Source organism: Fringilla coelebs (assembly GCF_963513975.1).
Source record: "Fringilla coelebs genome assembly, chromosome: 24".
NCBI lineage: Eukaryota > Metazoa > Chordata > Aves > Passeriformes > Fringillidae > Fringilla > Fringilla coelebs.
The window spans coordinates 7,901,298-7,921,424 of NC_140050.1; the positions used below are offsets into that span (position 1 = coordinate 7,901,298).

Sequence of the window (20,127 nt, forward strand, 5' to 3'; positions counted from 1 at the left end):
ATGGCAGCAGCAGCGTGACTGAGGGAAGGAAGCCCTGAAGGAGCCATAAAACACAGCCAGCTGGTTGGAACAGACAGCAGCAGTGTGAGCTGGACCACGAGGCTGCAGCCAGCTGAGGAAAGTGATTAAAGGTGTATCTTGTCCCCAAGAAATCTGGCAGGGGTCCCAAAGATGCATCTTGTCGCAAAGAAATCTGCGCCCACCAGCACTGAGCCGCGCTCGGCTCCCGGGGCTCTCACTCCAAAGCCCTGAGGAGCCTCTGCTGCCCTCCACCAGCACACTCCCACGCAGGAGGGCGAGAGGAAGGGACATGACTGTGATTAACATGGTTTATGGGGCTGCCATGACATTTCTCAAGGTTTGCAAACACTGGTAACACAGCGCTTCACCCCTACACCTTAAATCCGCTCCAGACTGTGGTCCTATGTGATTTTACTTCCCACTGCTCAAATCACAGAGTAGCTTAAAAGTCATTGGAATTGGACCAAAAAAAAAAAAAAAAAAAAAAAAAAAAAAAAAAAAGCCCGGGTGCCACCTTGCTGCAGAGGCACCCGAAAAAAGCACATTTAATTTTGTGAGGTGTTCAGACGGATACGGGCGCGTACCAAGTGCCAGCACTGGTTTCCAAGCAAACACTGAACCTAGACCTGTTAAAAATTCCTATTTTTTTTTAATATTAAAACAAAAACAAACAAACAAAGAAGAAGAAGAAGAAGAAGAAGACAAAGAAACGGTAAAACACACACGAACGAAGCACATCCCCCACCGCCGCTGGCGGTGCCCGGCCGGGCGGGGCAGGCCCATCCCCACAGCCCGCTGGGAGCCGCAGTCCGGGGCGCCGCCATCTTGGCGCCGCCTCAGCACCGCCCCTGAGGACTCCCGGCAGCCATCTTGGGCTGTGGGGCGGGCTGGGTTTTCGTAAAATTAATTCATTTTCATTTAAACAACAACAACAACAAATCATTGTCGTGTTTTAACCCCAGCTGGCTGCCAAGCACCACGTAGCACGTAGCCACTCACTTGCTCGCCCACGAGCGGAATCAGAAGGGTAAAATCTGGAGAACTTCTGGGTTGAAAGAAAGTTTAAGAGGGAAAACAACGGAGAACAGGGCCCCATCCCATGGAATGGTGACACGGGAAGACAAATGTCATCACTCCAAAGTCCCCCCATTTGTTCCTCCTTTTCCCCGTTTATGTCCTGAGTGATGTCAGATGGTCTGGAATATCCTAGCTGTGTCTCCTCCAATCTCTCAGGCACCCCCAGGCCCCTCCCCAGCTTGGTCCTGTAAGAGGCAGGAAAGGCCTTGGCTCTGTGCAAGCTCAGCAATAACAAAAGCGTCACTATATTCTCAACCCTGTGTTCAGAACAAATCCAAAACACAGCCCTGTACTAGCCACTGGGAAGGAAATTATCACAGCCACAAGCATTGTGCTCGTGTTGGCTTTGTGTCCGTTCTACCATCATATTTGGCTCAATAAAGGGCAGATTTTTCCTTCAAAGTCTCTCCCAAAGGCCTTTCAGTGCCGTGCCAGCTGAGCCCCAGAGGATGGCGAAGCTCTGGGCCTTGTGCTGAGTGTCCTGGTGCCCTCAGGGCTGGGATGCTTGGGCAGAGGGGCTGTGAGGCAGCTCGGGCTGCGAGTGAGGGGCTGTGGAGAGCAGAGCACGGCAGAGCTGGGCAGGGAAGGGGCACTGTGTGCTCAATGGGACCTGGATGGGGAAAGAACTGGGGAATGGGAAGGGTGGATATCAGGAAAAAGTTCTTCCCCCAGACAGTGGCTGGGCACTGGACATAGTGCCCAGGGGACAGCCCCAAGGCTGCCAGAGCTCCAGGAGTGTTTGAGCAACGCTCTCAGGCACAGGGTTGGATTGTTGGGCTATCTGTGCAGAGCCAGAGGTTGGACTAGATGACCCCTGTGGGACCCATCTCAGCATATTCCATGGCTCTGTGCAGGTGCCAGGGCAGCAAATTCAAAAAGTGTTGCCAGGCTGCCCTGGAAAGTGTTGTACATCAGAATATCAGAACATCAGAGCAGTCAGGACAAGGCTGTGTGGGGCTGTCAGGCTCAGCAAGAGCTGGTGAAGGGATAGAATGGTTTTGAGGACGTGTTTAATAGAGCTGCAAAAGGAAGCAGAGCTCGTTCTGGGGCTGTTGGATGCTCTGCTTGGTGTCCTCTGTCAGTGGAGATACTCCTGCTTGCCCCAGAGCCTGTTCTTCCCTGACAGAGTGAAGGTGACTGCTTCATACAGCAAAAGGAATAATTTACAGTGCTCATCAGACTGCAACTTCAGGTGTTGTTCAGTTCCCCAAGTATTTAGTGAGGGAAATTTCAAGGACAGGCACTCAAACTCACTGAGTTTGCCTTGAGCCTGAACTTGACATCTAAATTTGAGTTCCGTTATGCGTTATACTATCACACATTATAGCTAGTTCCTTTACATGAGTGCTTATTTTTACAGCAAAAACCTCTGCTGTCTCATATCATGCATCTTTTTATAACTTATATTTAGCCACCTCTTAGGCATAGATTTTCAAAAAATAATTTATTTTGTGTCTGGATTTATTTTGGAGTAACGTAAAGAGATCCTTCCCTTGATCAGCCTCATGCCTTTATTCCAGGAAGGCAGGCCATCCCCAAGATCTGCTGGGTTGGTTAATTGCTCTGCACACACAAAGGGGAACTAATCAGCTTTTCTTCAAGCATGTGTTCATATGTCAACACTTTTGCTTCTATCAGAAGCTTAAAAATGGAAACAGTTTTCTCTTTAAGAAAACAGGACCCAAATAAGGAGATGGAGTGGTGAAGATTCCTCTAGTGAGTCTGTTCCAGCTCATTCCTTAGAAAGGCTGTGGATGGAGCACCGGAGAAGGGGCCAATAGATCTGGGTTTTGTCCAGGGGACTCTGGGTTTAAAGCTCTCTAAAACCACTTGTAGCTCATTTTCCCTGTGACTTGCCTGGGTACAACTTCTTTCTCTGTCCAAGCTGTTAAAAATCTAAAATTTAATAATAAGATTATTTTAGTTTCGTGACAGATCCAGCCTGTCCTTGAGCAAAAATGGAAGCCATCAAGAAAAAGATGCAGATGTTGAAGTTAGACAAGGAGAATGCCATTGACAGAGCAGAGCAGGCTGAGACGGATAAGAAGGCAGCTGAGGACAAATGCAAGCAGGTAAGAGGAAATAAAATCACTGACTTTGTGTGTGCTGTGGAAATAAGTGTAACAAAATACTGTGTGGCAATGTTCTGATTCAGAAAGCAAAATAATTTGAAGTCAGTTTTCTGTTAATCTTCTTTTGAATTTTTTTGCCTTTTTGTTATGCTTCTACAGCCAGGACTAGGCTGTAATTTCTCAGCCTTCTCCGTCTTTCAAAAAATTAACATCATCCACAGATTATTAACAGTACTTTGTCTAAGTTTTCTTGAATCTTACATAATTGTCCTAAATTTCTCATGTTTGATTCCATGCAAAAGGCCTTTACATATTTAAAATCAAAGCTGTAAACCTTGACACCTGTAGGACTAGTGCTAATAGAGTCGGCTGTGTCTAAACATTAATTAAGCCTCTCCTTGAAATGAATTAATAAAGTTCACTTCAAGTTCTTGGTGCGGAGTGCCCCTTAGAGGTACCAGCTGAGACTCAACAGGAGATATGTTCTCTTATTTTTTGTGTCAAGAATAACGGAAAATATCTTAATTTGAATGCTGTTCTTTTAACTGAATTCTAACGATAATATTTTCATATTCTTTTGCTTTTCAATGTCTTTATTCTGGGTGTCTGTGTTCTATTTGAGCTTCAGTATTTCCAGAATGATCTTGAAATGTTAGCTGAGTGCATTCAAGTTTTTACAGCTCTTCTTGTAAAAGTACCACCAAAAGTATTTCCCTTTTACATTTCCTAAGTTTGGCTGCTTCTACATCTTCCACATTGCTCTAATATGTTGTAAGCATTCATCTGGCCTAATATTTCTTCTTCTTTAGAAAAATAAATATTTGATCTTACTCCTCTTTTCTGAATTGTCTCAAAATTTTCAGCTTCTTTTTTAATGTGGGCGCAGTACTCAAATAGTAACTTTAATATTCACACACAAAGCCAGCATCTACTTCATGCCGCTCAGTGTCCCTCTGTTAGAACACCCAAGCAAGGTTTGCCGTTCTCTCACACTGTCTGGTTATTCTCTGCAACACACCAACATTCCAGAATAGTACACTACCAAAAATGTCTTTAAAACTATCAGTGAAACTAAAATGAAGGAAGTAAACCAAAATACAAACTGTTTTAGTAAATTTCTGTGAAGCTGGAGCTAAATGGATAAATCACTGTCTCAACAGACTGAGCTGTTTTGTGTTGCAAATGAAAGGATGAAGCAGATGGGTTTGCAGGCCCACCCTTATCAGCAGTAGGCCTTCGATAACGTGAATTCTTCAGGGAGCATGAGACAGTTTATCACTAAACAGCCTCCCAGCAGGTTATAAATAGCACCATTCTGGTGAACAATATGGATTTATATGGTATGGAGGAGTCTGACCCTCATATCGTGTTGGGCCACAGTTAAAGAATAGTCCAGGCTGGAAGGGACCTCCCGAGGTCAGGAGTCCCACCTAGAGCAAGGCCAGCCCTGTTCCCTCCCACATCCAGAATACCTCATCTGGGTTAAGTGTCCTGAAGCACACACAAAGATCATTAAGGAAGGATCACTAATTTTTTTCAACTGCACAGGAATTGAATAATTTCCTGAAAAATCACCAGATAGTAGTGTTACAACAAACACTAAAAGGACATAATTTAATAACATCTGTAATTATGCTGCAAAACTGCTGCAGGGTGTCAAAAAAAAAAAAAAAAAAAAAAAGTGAGGTGAGAAAGGGCTTATACCAAGTTCTGTATTAAAGCAGATCCTGTGTGTGTGGTGGCCAGCAGTGTTGTTCAAGGATGACATTCCCTGGCAATTGCTACCAGTCATTCTCAGACTGCTGTCACTAGCAGAACTTTGATCTGGTCTTTTGTGGCTTTTTGTATGCTATAATGGGTTAAAACTAATAGTGAAGAGTAGTTTTATCATATTAAACTGTAACTGATACTACATCAGTATGCTCACTTTGGGAATTTTTTCTCTTGAAAGGTAGAGGATGAGCTGGTAGCTCTGCAGAAGAAGCTGAAAGGAACTGAAGATGAGCTGGATAAGTACTCAGAGGCTCTTAAAGATGCCCAGGAAAAACTGGAGCAGGCTGAGAAGAAGGCCACTGATGTACGTATCCATGGCTAACACTTGCCTGTGTATTTTGCATGCACTTCACTGGTTGTATGCATTTCTGCCGGGGGATAGAAAGGCGGGGTTACAGGGTTTTAATCTCATCTCCTCTCTGCTAAAGGGAGCGGGGCTGCTCCACACCGAGCCCATGGCACCCGCAGTTGACCCCGGGGAACCTACTGGGAATTCTTTGAGAAAGGAGAAATCTCCTTTAATAGAACTAAACCAAATGGTGCCTTTTGAAGCAAAATGGAACGGCAGCAGGACTATGCCGTGGCATAAGGATGCCCTTTGCCTTCATGCCCGCGCCAGGGTTAAAGGCCAGCCCAGGCTCCCCGCCACACCCGCCCCGTCGTGACAGCGGCGAAGCGCGGGGAGGGCCGGGCAGCAGCGTGACAACCTCCCCTTTGGGGGGCCGGGGGGCGCGGGGAGCGCGGCTGCGGGGCATCATCTCCCGGGCCGGGCCGAGCCGAGCGGGGCGGCATTCCCCGGGTCGGGCCGGGCCAGACCGGGCCGAGCGGGGCGGCATCCCCAGGGCCGGGCCAGACCGGGCCGAGCGGGGCGGCATCCCCCGGGTCGGGCCGGGCCAGACCGGGCCGAGCGGGGCGGCATCCCCCGGGTCGGGCCGGGCCAGACCGGGCCGAGCGGGGCGGCATCCCCCGGGCTGGGCCGGGCCGGGCAGAACGAGGCAGCATCCCTCGGGCCGGGCCGAGCCGAGCGGGGCGGCATCCCCCAGACCGGGCCAGACCGGGCCGAGCGGGGCGGCATCCCCCGGGCCGGGCCAGACCGGGCCGAGCGGGGCGGCCCCGGGCGCGCCCGTCCCGGCCGAGCCCGCGCCGCTCCTCAGGCTACGTCACCACCTCCACCTCCAGGAGCGTGACGTCAGCGGGCCATTGAAAGGCGCGGGCCCGCCACGTGCAGCACCTCCGCGCCCAGCCCGCCGCCCGCGCCCATGGCCGCGCCGAGCTCCCTGGAAGCCGTCAAGAGGAAGATCCAGTGCCTGCAGCAACAGGCGGATGAGGCGGAGGACCGCGCGCAGGTCCTCCAGCGGGAGCTTGACCTGGAACGGGACCTGCGGGAGAAAGTGAGACCGCCCGGGCTGCCTGTTCGCCTCTCTCGGTCGCTCTCTCCCGGGCTGCTCCTTCCTTCCTGTCTCTGGCTCTCTCTCGCTGGGGCGTGCCCGGCTCTTCCCCGCTGCGGCAGGACGGCTTGGCCGCCGGCTGCCTCCATCCCTCGGCTGTCCCCGCGCTGCTCCGCTCCGCACTCACCGCCCGCGGGAGCCGCCGGCGCTGCCGCAGCGCCGCGCCCGCACCGGCCCGCACCGGCCCGGCCCGTCCCGCGGGGAACCGGGCGCGGCGGCGGCTCCCCGCCCGCCGCTTATCGCGCTTTAGGGCCCATTCCTGCGGAAACGGCGTTCGAGCACCGATCGGCACTGGGGAGCGGTTGAGAGTTTAGTAGCAAATGGCTGTTTAATTAGGCAAAAGCACTGCATGACACGGAGCGGGGAGTTCCCGCCTCTCGGCGCCGCACCGCTGGCTTCAGCACAGCTGGGAAATGTCCGATCCGCTGAAAAATAACTTTCCGTCCTGGTTTTCACAGAGAAATGCGAAATCTCTGCTAGCGTGCGCTCTCCCGGGGTTGGACAGCTGGTTTCACTTAGATTTGTGTGCGATCAGCCTTCCCGGCATCTTCCTGCTATTTTATCACATGTCAGCGACTTAGTTTTACCGTATAAGGACTGCGGGCTGCTGCTGGGAGAGGTGGAGCCAGGCTCACCCCACATTCCCAGTGGCCCCGGCTCCATAACTTTGGAATCTTGCTGAATTAAAAAGTGACTTAAAAGCACCCTGTCTAGTGGAAGGAGTTGCTGCCACAGAACAGATGCCAGTTTTGTACATGATCGATGCCTTGTGTATAAATCGGGAAGTTAAACACTGCACTGGTTAAAAACAGATGAAATTGGATAATTTATGACTAGAGGAATCCTGGGTCAGCTTCCATTTGGATCAGCCACTGAACTCCTTTCCAAGATGGCTCAGAAGTGAATGGAAACCACTTCCTCCAGTTTAGGAGTGGTCAGTGACCAAATTTGCTAAGCTGCAGAAAAACAGTTTTTTTTTTTCCCCAGAGTGTTTTAACATAAAGCATAAAACAGTCACCCCTCCAGGGTCGATATTCTGTAAAAATGTTTGGGGAGAAAAAAAAAATTAATCTTGTATATAGCAATCCTCCTCAGATTGGGGGATAGTACGGTGCACAAGCCTGGCAGTTACTAAAGCAGGGTTCTATTTTCCTTCAAAAACAAGCAATTAAAGGAGTCGAATCTTAATAAACACATATTTATGGACACCAGTTTGTCCATGTTGTTTGTATTGTGCATTTCTCCCAGCAATCTCTTCCATTTATTAACTAGTTTATTTTTTATACATTAATGGTGTTCCAATTACTGTGCAGTTTGTTCAGTAATGCACAAACAGATCTCATTACTGAGAAATGCATCCTACCTAATTCCTTAAGTACCGCAGGAAGCAAAGGTAGCTTATTTTAGGAATATAGCTAATTTTGTCCCAAAAAAGCCTGACTCTGCCATGCCGAGGCCACTGTCTGTGCCCAGCTGACCCTGTAGATTCTCCAGCATTTGCAGGCTGGGGAGCCAGGAGGGATCAGGACCTGGCTCCAGCTCCACAGTGAGCTGTGACAGGGTGTCACTGAAACCAAGGGCAGAGAAACCAACGGTGAAGGTTTTGGAGCTAAGCCATCATGGAAACGGTTCATTTTTTCAGTTTGGATAGATGCAGCCCTATGAAGTGCTCCAAAAATACCCCGATCCATTCGCAGTCTTGTAGAGTTACTTTTTGTGTGGCAGGAATGATAAGTGCCATTAAAAAAAGAAAGGACAAGCACACTCTCCATACCTTGACATTCCTGAGATGCCAGAGTTTAGGCAAACAAAAAAGCAGAGGCAGAAGGGCCCCTGAGCTGCCCTGCACGTCCCAGGGAGATGCTGCTGTAGTTGAAAGGAAAGGGATGAGTTGGGAGCCTTGGCCAGCAGCAAGGGCCTGTGTAACCCTGCTCTGGGCCATTGTTCACACAGGCTGAGGGTGAGGTGGCAGCTCTGAACAGACGCATCCAGCTCGTGGAAGAGGAGTTGGATCGTGCCCAGGAACGACTGGCCACAGCCCTGCAGAAACTGGAGGAGGCTGAGAAAGCAGCAGATGAGAGCGAGAGGTACGCTCCTTTTTTATTTTCTGGTGTTAGAAAAATGAATGTATGTGAATAAAATATTCCTGTGTAACTTATTATCTGCATGTAATACTGCAGGTCAGAGACTTCAAACTTTCTTACTTTCAAGCTTGATTGGGTAATTCTGTGAGCCTGGATGAACACAGTGGTCATAATGGGCCACTTTTAGGTTACAAATATCAAATTCCACTTTGTGAAGTTGAAATACAAGTGCCAGAATGCTTCTACATTAAACATTCTTTGACTTCTGCAGAGGAATGAAGGTTATTGAGAACAGAGCAATGAAAGATGAAGAGAAAATGGAAATTCAGGAAATGCAGTTAAAGGAGGCCAAGCACATTGCTGAAGAAGCCGACCGCAAGTATGAGGAGGTAAAAGGGAGAAGGAAATGGTGAAATGTACAGGAGAGCCATGAACAACAGCACTGCTCTTCAGTTTAGTCCCTCTGTTCAGTTGGCACTGGGTGATGCTTCAGCCTTGGAACGTTGCCAAAAGGAGGAATTTTAATAGTGATTTGCAGCATCTTTGGCACTCAATGCTAAAAATACTGCAAAATCTGATGAACTGGGGAGGGCTGTTACATCTGTGCTTCAGCCTAATTTCCTTACTCCAGAGGAAGCGGGAACAGAGTACTTCTGAGTGCCTTTTGAAATCTGTAAAGAGTGTCCCAGCCTGTGGCAAGGGATGGAACTAGATGATTTTTGAGGTCCCTCCCAGCCCAAGCTGTGCTGTGATTCTGTGAGCTGCACACTGACTGACAACTGGCTGTTGTCTTTTCACAGGTTGCCCGTAAACTGGTTATTTTGGAGGGTGAACTGGAAAGAGCTGAGGAGCGTGCAGAGGTGTCTGAAGTGTGAGTAACTTTTCAGAATATAGGAAATACCAACACTACATTGCATTAAAAATAATCTCCTGGTAGGCAGGCATGTAGTTAGTACTTGTAGAAAAGTTGGTTTGTACACTATATACCTGGCTTTCTTCTTTCAGACTTAATTACTTCCTCCCTCGTGTGTTTTAGACTTCTCCAAATCATAACAGGAACACCAGTAATTCATACCTCTATTTTCTCCTTCTAGTAAGTGTAGTGACCTTGAAGAGGAGTTAAAGAACGTCACAAACAACCTGAAATCTTTGGAAGCTCAATCTGAAAAGGTTGGTTCTTTCAGTAAACTAAAGGATATGGGAAAAGCCAAAACTTGTAAATAGAATTCATAGAAATAAACCAGAAATACAAAGCAAATGACAGGTTTTACCTGCCTGCCTGTAGATACCACTCCATCAATTTTGCCCAAACAATCCTGAAGGTCTGCAGGAGAGCAGAAGAGCACGGAAATGGTGTTTGCAGCTGTTGTAAAAGGAAGAGTGCTTATAAATAGGTCACGGTTTCATAAACATTTATTATTGTTGCTACAACTTCCCTTAAAGAGTGTTTATTGTTTTCACAGTACTCGGAAAAAGAAGATAAATATGAAGAAGAAATCAAGATTCTCTCTGACAAGCTGAAAGAAGTAAGTTTGGCCATCCCCAAGCTGGATGCATCTTTGGGCATAATCTTTCTAGGGGCATCCAGTGATGATATTTCAACTTTTTTAGGCTGAAACTCGTGCAGAATTTGCAGAGAGAACTGTTGCCAAGCTGGAAAAGTCTATTGATGACCTGGAAGGTATGGAATGAGTCAAGTTTCTTTAAAAGTGGTCAGTTACAAATCAGATAACAAATTCTAGGAGTGGGTGGGGGATTTAATGGGAAAGAGCAGCAGCATATTGGTAGATGGGTATGATGTGTCCACTGGGCACCTGCTCTGTGTGGTGGAAGTTCTCCTGAGAAAGGTTTTCTTCCATAAAGTTGGTAACAATTACCTGATTTTGGCCAACTAACAGATGGAGGGACTCAAGGGCTCAAGATCCCCACCGTACTTAAATCTGCTTACTGGGAAACAGTTGTGAGGTTGCAAAAAGACAAAAAGTAGTTCACCTAGGTGGAACTTCTGATGAGGCAGCTTTGTGGGTGTTTTGCATTCCTTCTGATACTCAACTACGCCTCTGTTTTCTTCTTTTGTTTTCCTCCCCAACTGCTTGGGCTGCTGTTGCCTTTTGCCTCTCTGCTCTCCTCCTGTGGCCTCTTCTCCTCCCTGCATTTCTTGCTGGCCTGTTCCTGCTGCCTTTGTGGCTGACAGATGAGCTCTACGCTCAGAAGCTGAAGTACAAAGCCATCAGTGAGGAGCTCGACCATGCTCTCAACGACATGACCTCTTTGTGACCTGCCCCTGTGTGAGGATGTGGGGCTCCCACTCACTGTGTTTTCTCAAGCTTTTCTTGCCTGTAATCCCTGTCACTCCTGTGCCACTTCCACCTCTGGGAACTGAGCTCAATAAAACATGATACCTCTACCTTTCACCTTGCAGGGTTTGCTTCGGTATAGATCAGCTCAAATACGCTGGTGATGACACCAAAAACACGTTCCGCTCCTCAGGTGGGGCTGGGCAGGACACGGTCAGGATGGGGCAGGACCTGGCTCTGGCAAACAATTGAATTTTGGTGTTCCCTTTAGTGAGCGAAAAGCTGTGTGTGCATTCAATGTCTATTTGTGCTCCACCAGCCTGGTTAAAAACTTCCCAGTCCAAGGAGAACCCAGCAGGATGTGGCCTATAAATGACACAATGACACATTAAATCACAGCCCTTTCACATTCCATGAGACATGTCCAAAAACCTCCCTTAAGGACAGCAATTATAAAAAATTGGCTCCATTTTAATGATATAGATGTAAGTGTCTTAAATGTGAAGGTAAGCTACCCCAGGTTTTATTTAAAGAGAAAAGGCTGTAAAATAATGTGATTTAAATCTTGTGGTTTTCTTCTTTCTCACCAGAAAAACTCGCTCAAGCCAAAGAGGAGAACCTGGGCTTGCACCAGACACTGGATCAGACGCTAAATGAACTGAACTGTATATGAGGGGCGCGGAGCTGACAGCAGCCAGCGGGAGCCGGCCCTGGCCCTGGCCCTGGCCCTGCCCCGCGCCTCTCCTTTCTCTCTCTGTATCCTGGAAAAGCCAATTAAGTTATGACCGGCACAGCCACACCGTGGCTCCGGGCATCCCTGGGGCCGGGGAGCCGCGGGGAGCCCCGCCGGGCCGCGCCGCGCCGCTGCGTGTCCGTGCCGTGGCTGTTCTCGCGGTTCCTTGGTCCTTCCCTGTACACCCCGGTAGAAGCTGCACCCGAGCGGCGGCGGCGGCGCTTTCGCTGCCGTTTCTTATTAAACGATTTCTCACAGTACCGAGGCCTCTTGCGGGTTTTTGTGCTCCTCGGGGGGCGTGACGTCACGGTGCCATCAGTACGGGAGTGACGTCACTATGTCGCCGCCCGGCCTCGCCTGCCCGTAGCCGGAAACGACGGAGCACTGGCGGTGGGGCCGATAGCCAATCGCAGCGCCGCTTGGGCCTGTGTCAGAGCCGTCCACCAATGGAGTGCCGGCTCCGTGCGCTCTCCGCCGGGCTGGGCCAATGAGTGTGTGGCGGGCGGGGCCGGTGCCCACCAACATGGCGAAGACCTACGACTACCTGTTCAAGCTGCTGCTGATCGGCGACTCGGGCGTGGGCAAGACCTGCGCGCTGTTCCGCTTCTCCGAGGACGCCTTCAACGCCACCTTCATCTCCACCATCGGTGAGCGCCGCCGGGCCGCGCTGCGCACCGTCCTGCCGCGCCGGGATCGGCCGCGGCGCCGGCATCGGCGCGGGCTCGCTGCCTCGGCGGGGCCGGCTCGCTGCCGCGGCGGGCTCTCCGCACGGGATCCGTGAGGGGCCGCTCCGGCCGGTGCTGGGCAGCGGCGGGCAGGGAGCGCCGAGAACGGGACGCTAAGCAGCGGGATTGAGGGCTAAGCCGCTGTATTTGGCCTTTCGACGGGACCCGTGAGTAAAGTTATTGGTTCTCCTTTCAGGAATCGACTTTAAAATAAGAACGATAGAACTCGATGGCAAGAGAATCAAGCTGCAGATCTGGTAAGGCTCCTCTGCCGCAGCGAGCGTCTGATGGCTGGGGCTGTGTGCTCTGGTGGGGATGTGTTCCGTTCTCATCCGGTTGGGCTGCTCAGTGGTTTATGGTATTTTAGAGCCCAAAAGTCAGTTTCTAGTGCTCTGAAGACTGGTTCGAATTTATTTAAGGCTTGTGGAGGTGGCTGGCGTGAGCCCCGTGTTGTGTGTGTTGCAGGGACACGGCCGGGCAGGAGCGGTTCCGGACCATCACCACCGCCTACTACAGGGGAGCCATGGTAGGGGCACAGCCGGGATCCTGTGCTGGGGCCGGATAAACCCAACTGGCTCTGGAGCCCTCACAGCATGGGGCTATGCCAGGCTGCATACTCACAGCTCTGCTGCTGCTCCAGGTGCTGCTGGAGCTGTGCTGGGATGTTGGATAACACCCTTTGCTTGCCTTAGAGATGGGGTAACTGAGGGCATTTTAAAAACTTCTATTCCGTTTTCCGTCTCATGAGAAGGGTGAGACAATACAGATCTTGTAATTCACACCATCACAATCAAAAGCCAGCTATTTCCTAATCACAATACACTATAAGTGTTTCTTGGCTTATCAATTTTTTACCACACCGTCTTGTAGATACCTTAAAACCAATCATGTAAAACTACCCCTCATAGGTCCCACTACAGTATATCTTCCATAATTCTATTTCTCCAAAGTATCTAGTCTTATTTACAAGACCATCTTTTGAAACCTTTTTCTAGTGCCATTTTTCTCTCAACAATATCTGTTCTGTCCTATAGTATTTCTAAGTCAGCGTTTCTTGTCTTAAAGTTTACATACGGATGCACACTGTGTGTGCCTTCTGTCAGGCCCTGAGAACTCTCTACAAATCCATTTCCCACACTGGGACAATCTGGGACTTTGCAAAGGCAGCTTCCCCATGTTTCACTCTATAAATACATGTCCTGCACACCTTATCTCACTGCCATTAGCTGGGAACCAGTTGTTAAAAATAGCCACTGTTGAGCTGCTCCTCTCTGCTATGGATAAACCTTTAATAATAAACAGTCTTTCTTTACCTTCAGGGCATCATGCTAGTGTATGACATCACCAATGAAAAGTCTTTTGAAAATATTCGGAACTGGGTGAGAAATATTGAAGAGGTAATTTCTCTTTTTACTCATTACTGACTGTTAAAGGTGTTGTTTCTTCCTCTGAAAGTAATTAAAGCTGCTTCAGGAGCGTTACATGTTGTCATGTGCTGCAGGGTACTTGGAAGGTAAGTGGGATGGAAGTCAGTAATAGCTTTTGGAATGCCTTGGCTGATGGTGATCTGTTGTGAGGGCTGTAGCCCCTGTACTTCTGAGGGTGCCTAATATGACAATTTCCTGCCACAGCAATTGATCCAAGAACTGCCATGGTACAGGTTACATGCTGGGAAGAAGGGTTGGGGGTGCCTGGAAATCTGTGGAAGATTCTCAGGACTGGCATCTCCATGTTGGGTACTCAGTGGGTGCCTCACCTGTCTGACAATGTGTATCTGCAAAAGCCAAGCCCGAGTTTCTGCTCTGTGTTTGTCTCAGCACGCCTCTCCGGATGTTGAAAAAATGATCCTGGGGAACAAATGTGATGCAAATGACAAAAGACAAGTCTCTAGAGAGCAAGGGGAGAAGGTGAGTGCCGTGGCTTCCATGTGTTTTGGTTTAGGCTTTTCAGAGTCTAAGACCTGCCCTGCTGATTGTGTGCACATGGTACCCCGGTGGTGTTCCTGAGTGAATGACTGAACGCTCCCCAAGCTGCCATGGTAATGCTTTCCCCACTGGGACCAACAGCAGAGCCTGTGTTAAGGATTCTTGTCAATTATCTAACAGATGCAAGGCAACGAGTGGGACTTCTCTAAAAGGATGCTAGAGTTGGACATGGAGAAAATGTCTGCTTTGGCTGAAAGCCACTGAGACAAGGTAGATGGGATTGCCTTTTCTGATCTCAGACGTTACTGAGTCCAGGCAGAGTTTTTTTCTGCACTGTTGTTGTTATTAGATTGCCAAGGTATCTATGCAAGAAACAAATAAAAAAGAGCAAGTTAAAATGTGCAGAGTGTAAAAGAGCAGAGCAAAGCCAGTGAGAACAGATGCCAATTGCTTTGGGATTTAGTTCCTAATTTTTGCAAATTGTTCTGCGTGAGTAAATCCCCAACTGGCTGGTGGCAGCAGGGATAGATGCTGTGCCCAGGGCTGTGTTTGGAGCTGTTCCTGCAATTGTTCAACTAATGTGCAATCTGCTTTTGTTCAGCTTGCTGCAAGTTTCGGGATTAAATTCATGGAGACCAGTGCAAAAGCAAATATAAACATAGAGAATGTAAGTACTGATGCCTCTCTTGTATTTATTGTTCTCTTTGTGCAGACCAGCAGTGTAGGCAGTTGCCCACGCTGGTGGGATGCAGAACTCTGTTGTTGGGTACCACAGATGGGTTGTTTAGCACTTCCTGCAGCACACACCCTGGCTGGGGGTGGCAGTGGGGCTTTGGGGCTCAGAAAGAAGGTTGTGGAGCTAGAGAAGGAGCATTAAAACCTGGAGCAAAGGGAAAAATACTGAAAACCTAACGTTCTCATATAGCATGTCAAAACTTGAGAAGGCAGCTTATTGCTATACAAAACTGTTAGAAAATATTTCATACCCTGTAACACTGAACTGTTTGACTTGTCACAGGCATTTTTTACTCTTGCAAGAGATATCAAAGCAAAAATGGACAAGAAGTTGGTGAGTAACTTTGATTTCATCCATGCTGGATTTAAATAGGAAAAAAAAGCAAACCAAAAGCCTGTATAAAAAATGTGTCATAGTCTCTTTTATGAAGGATCCCTGAAAGTTCTAGAAGTGTAAGCTGTGCTCTGATGTTGGCTGTCTCTGCATTTCCGGAATTAGCTGCAATGGTTGAGGTTTTCTAAATAAAATTATCTGTTATTTGTTTTATCAAAAGTCAGTTGGGGGTAGAGCAGTTTAATGATACTTCTCACTCTTGCAGTCTGAAAATCCTGTAAATTAGAGATAGAGGAGGCTGACATCATACTTCAGGGTAGAAATTTCAAACTGTTTAAGAATAGGTAAAGAATTAATGGTTTTGGATAATCTTTGCACAAATATCCTGAGCAACAATTGGGTTGTCTTTTTACAACAAATAAATTCACAGTGATGTTGGATTGTTCCTTAAGGAATATGAAATGAAGCTAATGAAGGCTCTTGCTACTCTTACTGGTATTTCCACCTTCATGTGACCAGACATGAACTGATGCAATGGGATATTTTGGGTCTTGCTGATGATTCCTGAGCCTTCCAACAAGAGTCATACATGCTCTGTAATTTATTGGCTTTTAGTCTCAGCTGTCTTTGAGTTGATGGAAGCTGAGGCATAGGCACAGTGTGAGCTTGTTGAAGCCAAAAGCTGCAGATGCAGTTCTCCAGTTTTTTGTTGTGGCTGGTGTAAGACTCAGATAAATGAGTGAAGCCTCTTACTGATTGTGGGAAAGGTTCTTGTGTATCTTAGGCTTGGTTTAGAGTGACCAGATGAAGTATGGATGGAAGAATCTGTTAAGTATAAATAAGTAACTGGATATTCTTTCCATCTTCAGGAAGGCAATAGCCCTCAAGGCAGCAACCAGGGAGTCAAAATCACGCAAGACCAGCAGAAGAAAAGCAGCTTTTTCCGATGTGTTCTTCTGTGAGGGACACGGCCTTAATCTGAGCTGGACTGTGCCTGTGCTAAGTGAGGTTTTCTCTTTCTATGGACTTAGTGCTCCCAACATACCTTGTCACTCTGTGACCATCTGAATAAGAAATGGCTTATTTTGGTAATTGTCTGACTCTTCAATTTTGGAGATGAAACAAGTTTATTTTTGTCAGATTGCCACTGGGCATGTGTATTGTCTAGCAGAGGAAGAACAGATCACATGTGACCTGGGATGCAGCACCATTGCATCAGTCTTCATTCATATCTGTCACGTATCCAGTTTAGAAATATGAAGTTGTGATCAAAATAAGAAACTTAAATGCCACTGTTAATGAAGTACAGGTGCGCATAGATGGTACATGTGAATATCCAGTGTGTAGCTGCACACTGAATAGTGGCATGAGACCATCCCAGAAATGCATGGAGATGAGCAGTGCAGGCTGATGCCTTCCCAGGAGGTAAGAGGGAGATTTCTGCAGCTCCACTTCTTTACTGCTACAGAGAAACTCCTTTGTCTGCCTGTCTCTTACTCAGCTGTGCTACTCTAGACAATCCACAAGTATAATTGATGTTTTAAAAACTCCTCAAAGGAATCTCTATTTTTTTAAAAAAAAAATGTGTGCTGTACATAGAATGAGTCCTTACCATTGGTAATTCATCCACGTTAGACTTGACTGTGCTTAATTAAGTACTCCAGACATTCAGACATGTTTAATAACAGGAGGCGCTGATGGCTACACTGAGTCCTGTACAGATGATCTGTCATCTGTTCTTGGAGAACCAGAGTCAGGCAGGGACACTTCCACGAAACCTGTCACCTTACAATGGGTGGCTTTACCGCTCTCCAGCTAGGAATGACTCCAGACCTATCATGACAGAGTAGGTAGTTTTAAATCATGACAAGGAAATGTTTTGCACTGCTCCCAGTCATGTGTTCCCAAGCACACTTGCTCACATATGCAAATAAATGTTGCGCATCAGAATACTTTGTGAGTAGAGGCTCTCTTGGGCTGAGGCTGGCCTTGCTGCTGGGTGTCGATCAGCACAGCATCAACCTGCTCACAGCTTGTGCCAGGGCATGTCCAGCCCTCCCAGAACAGGCTGTGTTATCATTCCCACAAACCCAGCCTAGGACATTCCCATGTGTGGAAGGCCAGAGCCAAGCGCAGCTCCTCAGCAGGGGCTGCAAGCCTGGCTCTGGACTAGACTGACAGAAGGAGCCAGAAGGAGCACTCGCTGCTGCCCAGTGATTGCCGTGATGGTGTGCGTGACCCAGGGAACACACCAGCTGTGTCCTGCAGCTCGCTGGAACTGAAACAGGCTTTGTTAACATTGACAACTGCACTTAAGGGTAAAATCAAAGTTGATTTTGAAGTTGTGGAATTTACTCACCAGTTTGCTTTTCTTCAAGTTTGTGGTATTGAACTCTGGGCCCCAGAGTAGCACTAATAAGTGTTGCTGTGGTTAAATATCTGTTGGATTCACAATTAAACTGTATAAATCTGCACCATGCAATTTGGCCCAACAGGAATACTGCCTGTTCCAAAATGGGAAAAGATTTCACTCTGTAAGTTGCTGGTTTATAGAAATGCATTTTAGATGCATTTAGATGATCTCTGTCCTGATAAAAACTTTCCTCTAACCAAAACCTTATGATGGGTTGGTTCTTTGTTACTTGTGGCTTTTTAGCATAAGGACTTGATGAACATGCCCTGTAGTGGATTTATACATAGATGTAATTGTAGGATAAAACCATGTTAAGTTACTGAGGCAGCTTCTAGACAGAGTGTAGTTAACACAGACCTGTAGACTGGACAAGCAGCACCTCTATCTTGAGCTAAGAATGTTTTCAAAGAGTTTGTGTGTGCTTCAAGTAATGATTGAGGCACAACTGGGGCAGTGATAAGGGAGGCTGAATTTCCTACATAACTCTGTAACAATTTTCTTCTGGCTTAGTAATAACTGGGGATTGTCTTGCATCTGTATTGTGCTGTAAACAGGCAGATGCTGAGCCAGATTTATTTTTCAGAGTGACTGGAAAAATTGGTGTTTATCTGACTTGATACCACAGGTCTGCCATGATGCTGGTTCTTGCCTGTGGACTGTATCAATAACTCATCCCAAGATGGGAAAGCAAACCATATTCATTTACAAGTGGGTAAAATGTGAAAGATAGTATTCTGATTTTTCACTAATTTTCTAAATCTGAAGTTACTCTTGCATTCAGAATGCTTTGTATGTGAATACCTTCTGTTTAAGCTTACACTGGTTGTTGCATGTGTTTATGTACCTAATTATGACATTATTTCCTTTGAAATGGTTTGGTTTACGAACAACAACATTATTGCTTGATCTCAGGAAGTCTTATGCAGTTACTGTGACTACAGTCATCACTGTACTTCAGGGTATGAAGGCTCTACACAGGACATTAAATCTGTGTAAGCAACATGAAACCTAAAATGCAAGCGTAAGAGAGGAAAAGGTTAAAGACACTGCACTGCACGTGGGCTTAGCTATGTCACTAAACACAGGCATCAAATGTAGAAGTACAGTGTGTTTCCATCACATCGTTCAATTACTGTGCTTATTAAGTATGAATGTAATGGAAAATGCAATTGTCAAAGAGGTACTCTGTAAATACATACTTAATTTACTTGTGTCTAAGGTTTCTTTAACTAAGGAGGAAAAAATCAGAAATTGGGTACAAAACCTGTAAAACTGAGGAATTGAAGTAGGTCTGCAAAACTAACATTCTCAGTGTCTAAATACCACTAAAATGTCAAGTAATTGATTAACATTTGTTTTGTAGAGAAACAAATCCATTTTTGAGCATGTCCTCAAATTCCCTTATTTCAGTGAGAATCATGGAATTCTGTGGTTGACCTTATTTTTGAGGCTGGTTGCAGTAGGTGTCATTGCATAGGGGTGAAGACCTGTCAGTCTGTCAATAAATGGTGGAGCTGCTTTCTAACACCTGTGTTAGCGTTGTCCTGTGCTGACAGGCACAGCTCATGTTTCCTGACATCAGAACCTTATCCCAGCTTCAGACTTCCAGCCTCAGATTTATAAATCCTATGGATTATTGTAAGTCTCTTTATTGCTGCTGAAAATTATTTGGTCTCTCCTGTGAGATGCTGATCATCTCCCTGATGATTGCTAAGGGGTTATTGTGGTGGTGTGTTTGGTTGAAGATCATGCTCAAAACTGCCATGATTTCTTGTTCTCTTGGACTTGCCAGGGGAATGCACAAACAGCTGTGTGAGGATGGGCTCCCTTTGTACTTGTAGAAGTTGTAGGGCTTGGGGAAGAATGATGACTAACATGTGTCTTCAATTGTAGCTTAACTCAAGATTTGTTCAAAGGAATGTGAATGGTAACTGCAGTCTGAGTGTTCCAGGCTGCCTTATTCTCTGACCCATCCTTCTCTCATTCCTGGAGTTTCTGTGGTTAATAAAGGTAACTGGCTGGTTAACTGGTCTCTCCAGCCTTTCTGCAGGAATGATCTGCTCTACAATGAGTGCAAGTTGCGACTTACGACTTTGTTTGAAGGGAATTTAACACATCCCAAAATTTGTAAAAATAACTGTAAATTGTATTTTTCGAATGATCACTTTTGGCTGCCACCCTTCCCACATTACAACTGCTTTCTTAAACACTTCTTGTTGATTTTCATGTTTGTATTAAAACTGTTGTTTATTACAATATGTCTGTTTTTACTCTCTTGTACAGGACCCTAAGCACTGCATAAATAAACTTCTTATGAAAAGAGAATTTTACAAACTTAAGTTTTCAGTCCTGTTCATCATTTGTGCGTAGGCAGCCTGGTGGGTGTGGAAGATAGAGGATTTCTGAAAATGGAGAAGAGGGACAGGACCTGGGGTAGACTCTTTTGTCTCTAAACTATGCTGACTTTTTCATTGTAAATCCTGCACTGTG

General features: G+C 46.9%; 2 protein-coding genes across 3 annotated transcripts; both read left to right on the forward strand.

The window, feature by feature from the left end:
* Window positions 1–2,851: 2,851 nt before the first annotated feature.
* TPM4 (tropomyosin 4) lies at window positions 2,852–11,765 on the forward strand. 2 transcript variants are annotated; one of them, XM_084221037.1, is made up of 10 exons: window positions 2,852–3,170; window positions 5,122–5,247; window positions 8,345–8,478; window positions 8,747–8,864; window positions 9,276–9,346; window positions 9,570–9,645; window positions 9,939–10,001; window positions 10,087–10,156; window positions 10,670–10,763; window positions 11,363–11,765. In XM_084221037.1, exons 1-9 carry the CDS (start codon window positions 3,057–3,059, stop codon window positions 10,750–10,752), a joined length of 855 nt encoding a protein of 284 aa, XP_084077163.1. In that variant the 5' UTR covers window positions 2,852–3,056; the 3' UTR covers window positions 10,753–10,763; window positions 11,363–11,765. The 2 variants fall into 2 exon arrangements, 1 of the variants encoding a protein (XP_084077163.1); XR_014616728.1 differs by having other exon boundaries at window positions 2,853–3,170; window positions 10,670–11,257.
* A 227-nt stretch (window positions 11,766–11,992) lies between these two features.
* On the forward strand, window positions 11,993–19,931 carry RAB8A (RAB8A, member RAS oncogene family; the record flags this gene model as incomplete). Its single annotated transcript, XM_084221277.1, has 8 exons — window positions 11,993–12,152; window positions 12,427–12,487; window positions 12,696–12,756; window positions 13,550–13,627; window positions 14,048–14,137; window positions 14,757–14,822; window positions 15,174–15,224; window positions 16,094–19,931. 8 exons carry the CDS (start codon window positions 11,993–11,995, stop codon window positions 16,184–16,186), a joined length of 660 nt encoding a protein of 219 aa, XP_084077403.1. The 3' UTR covers window positions 16,187–19,931.
* Window positions 19,932–20,127: the final 196 nt, after the last annotated feature.

Bases quoted from the DNA above. Each gene is read 5' to 3' on its own strand.
- TPM4 (XM_084221037.1), top strand. From the start codon at position 3,057: ATGGAAGCCATCAAGAAAAAGATGCAGATGTTGAAGTTAGACAAGGAG. The intron at 3,171-5,121 runs GTAAGAGGAAAT...TTCTCTTGAAAG, and splicing joins CTGAGGACAAATGCAAGCAG to GTAGAGGATGAGCTGGTAGC. The intron at 10,002-10,086 runs GTAAGTTTGGCC...CAACTTTTTTAG, and splicing joins TCTCTGACAAGCTGAAAGAA to GCTGAAACTCGTGCAGAATT.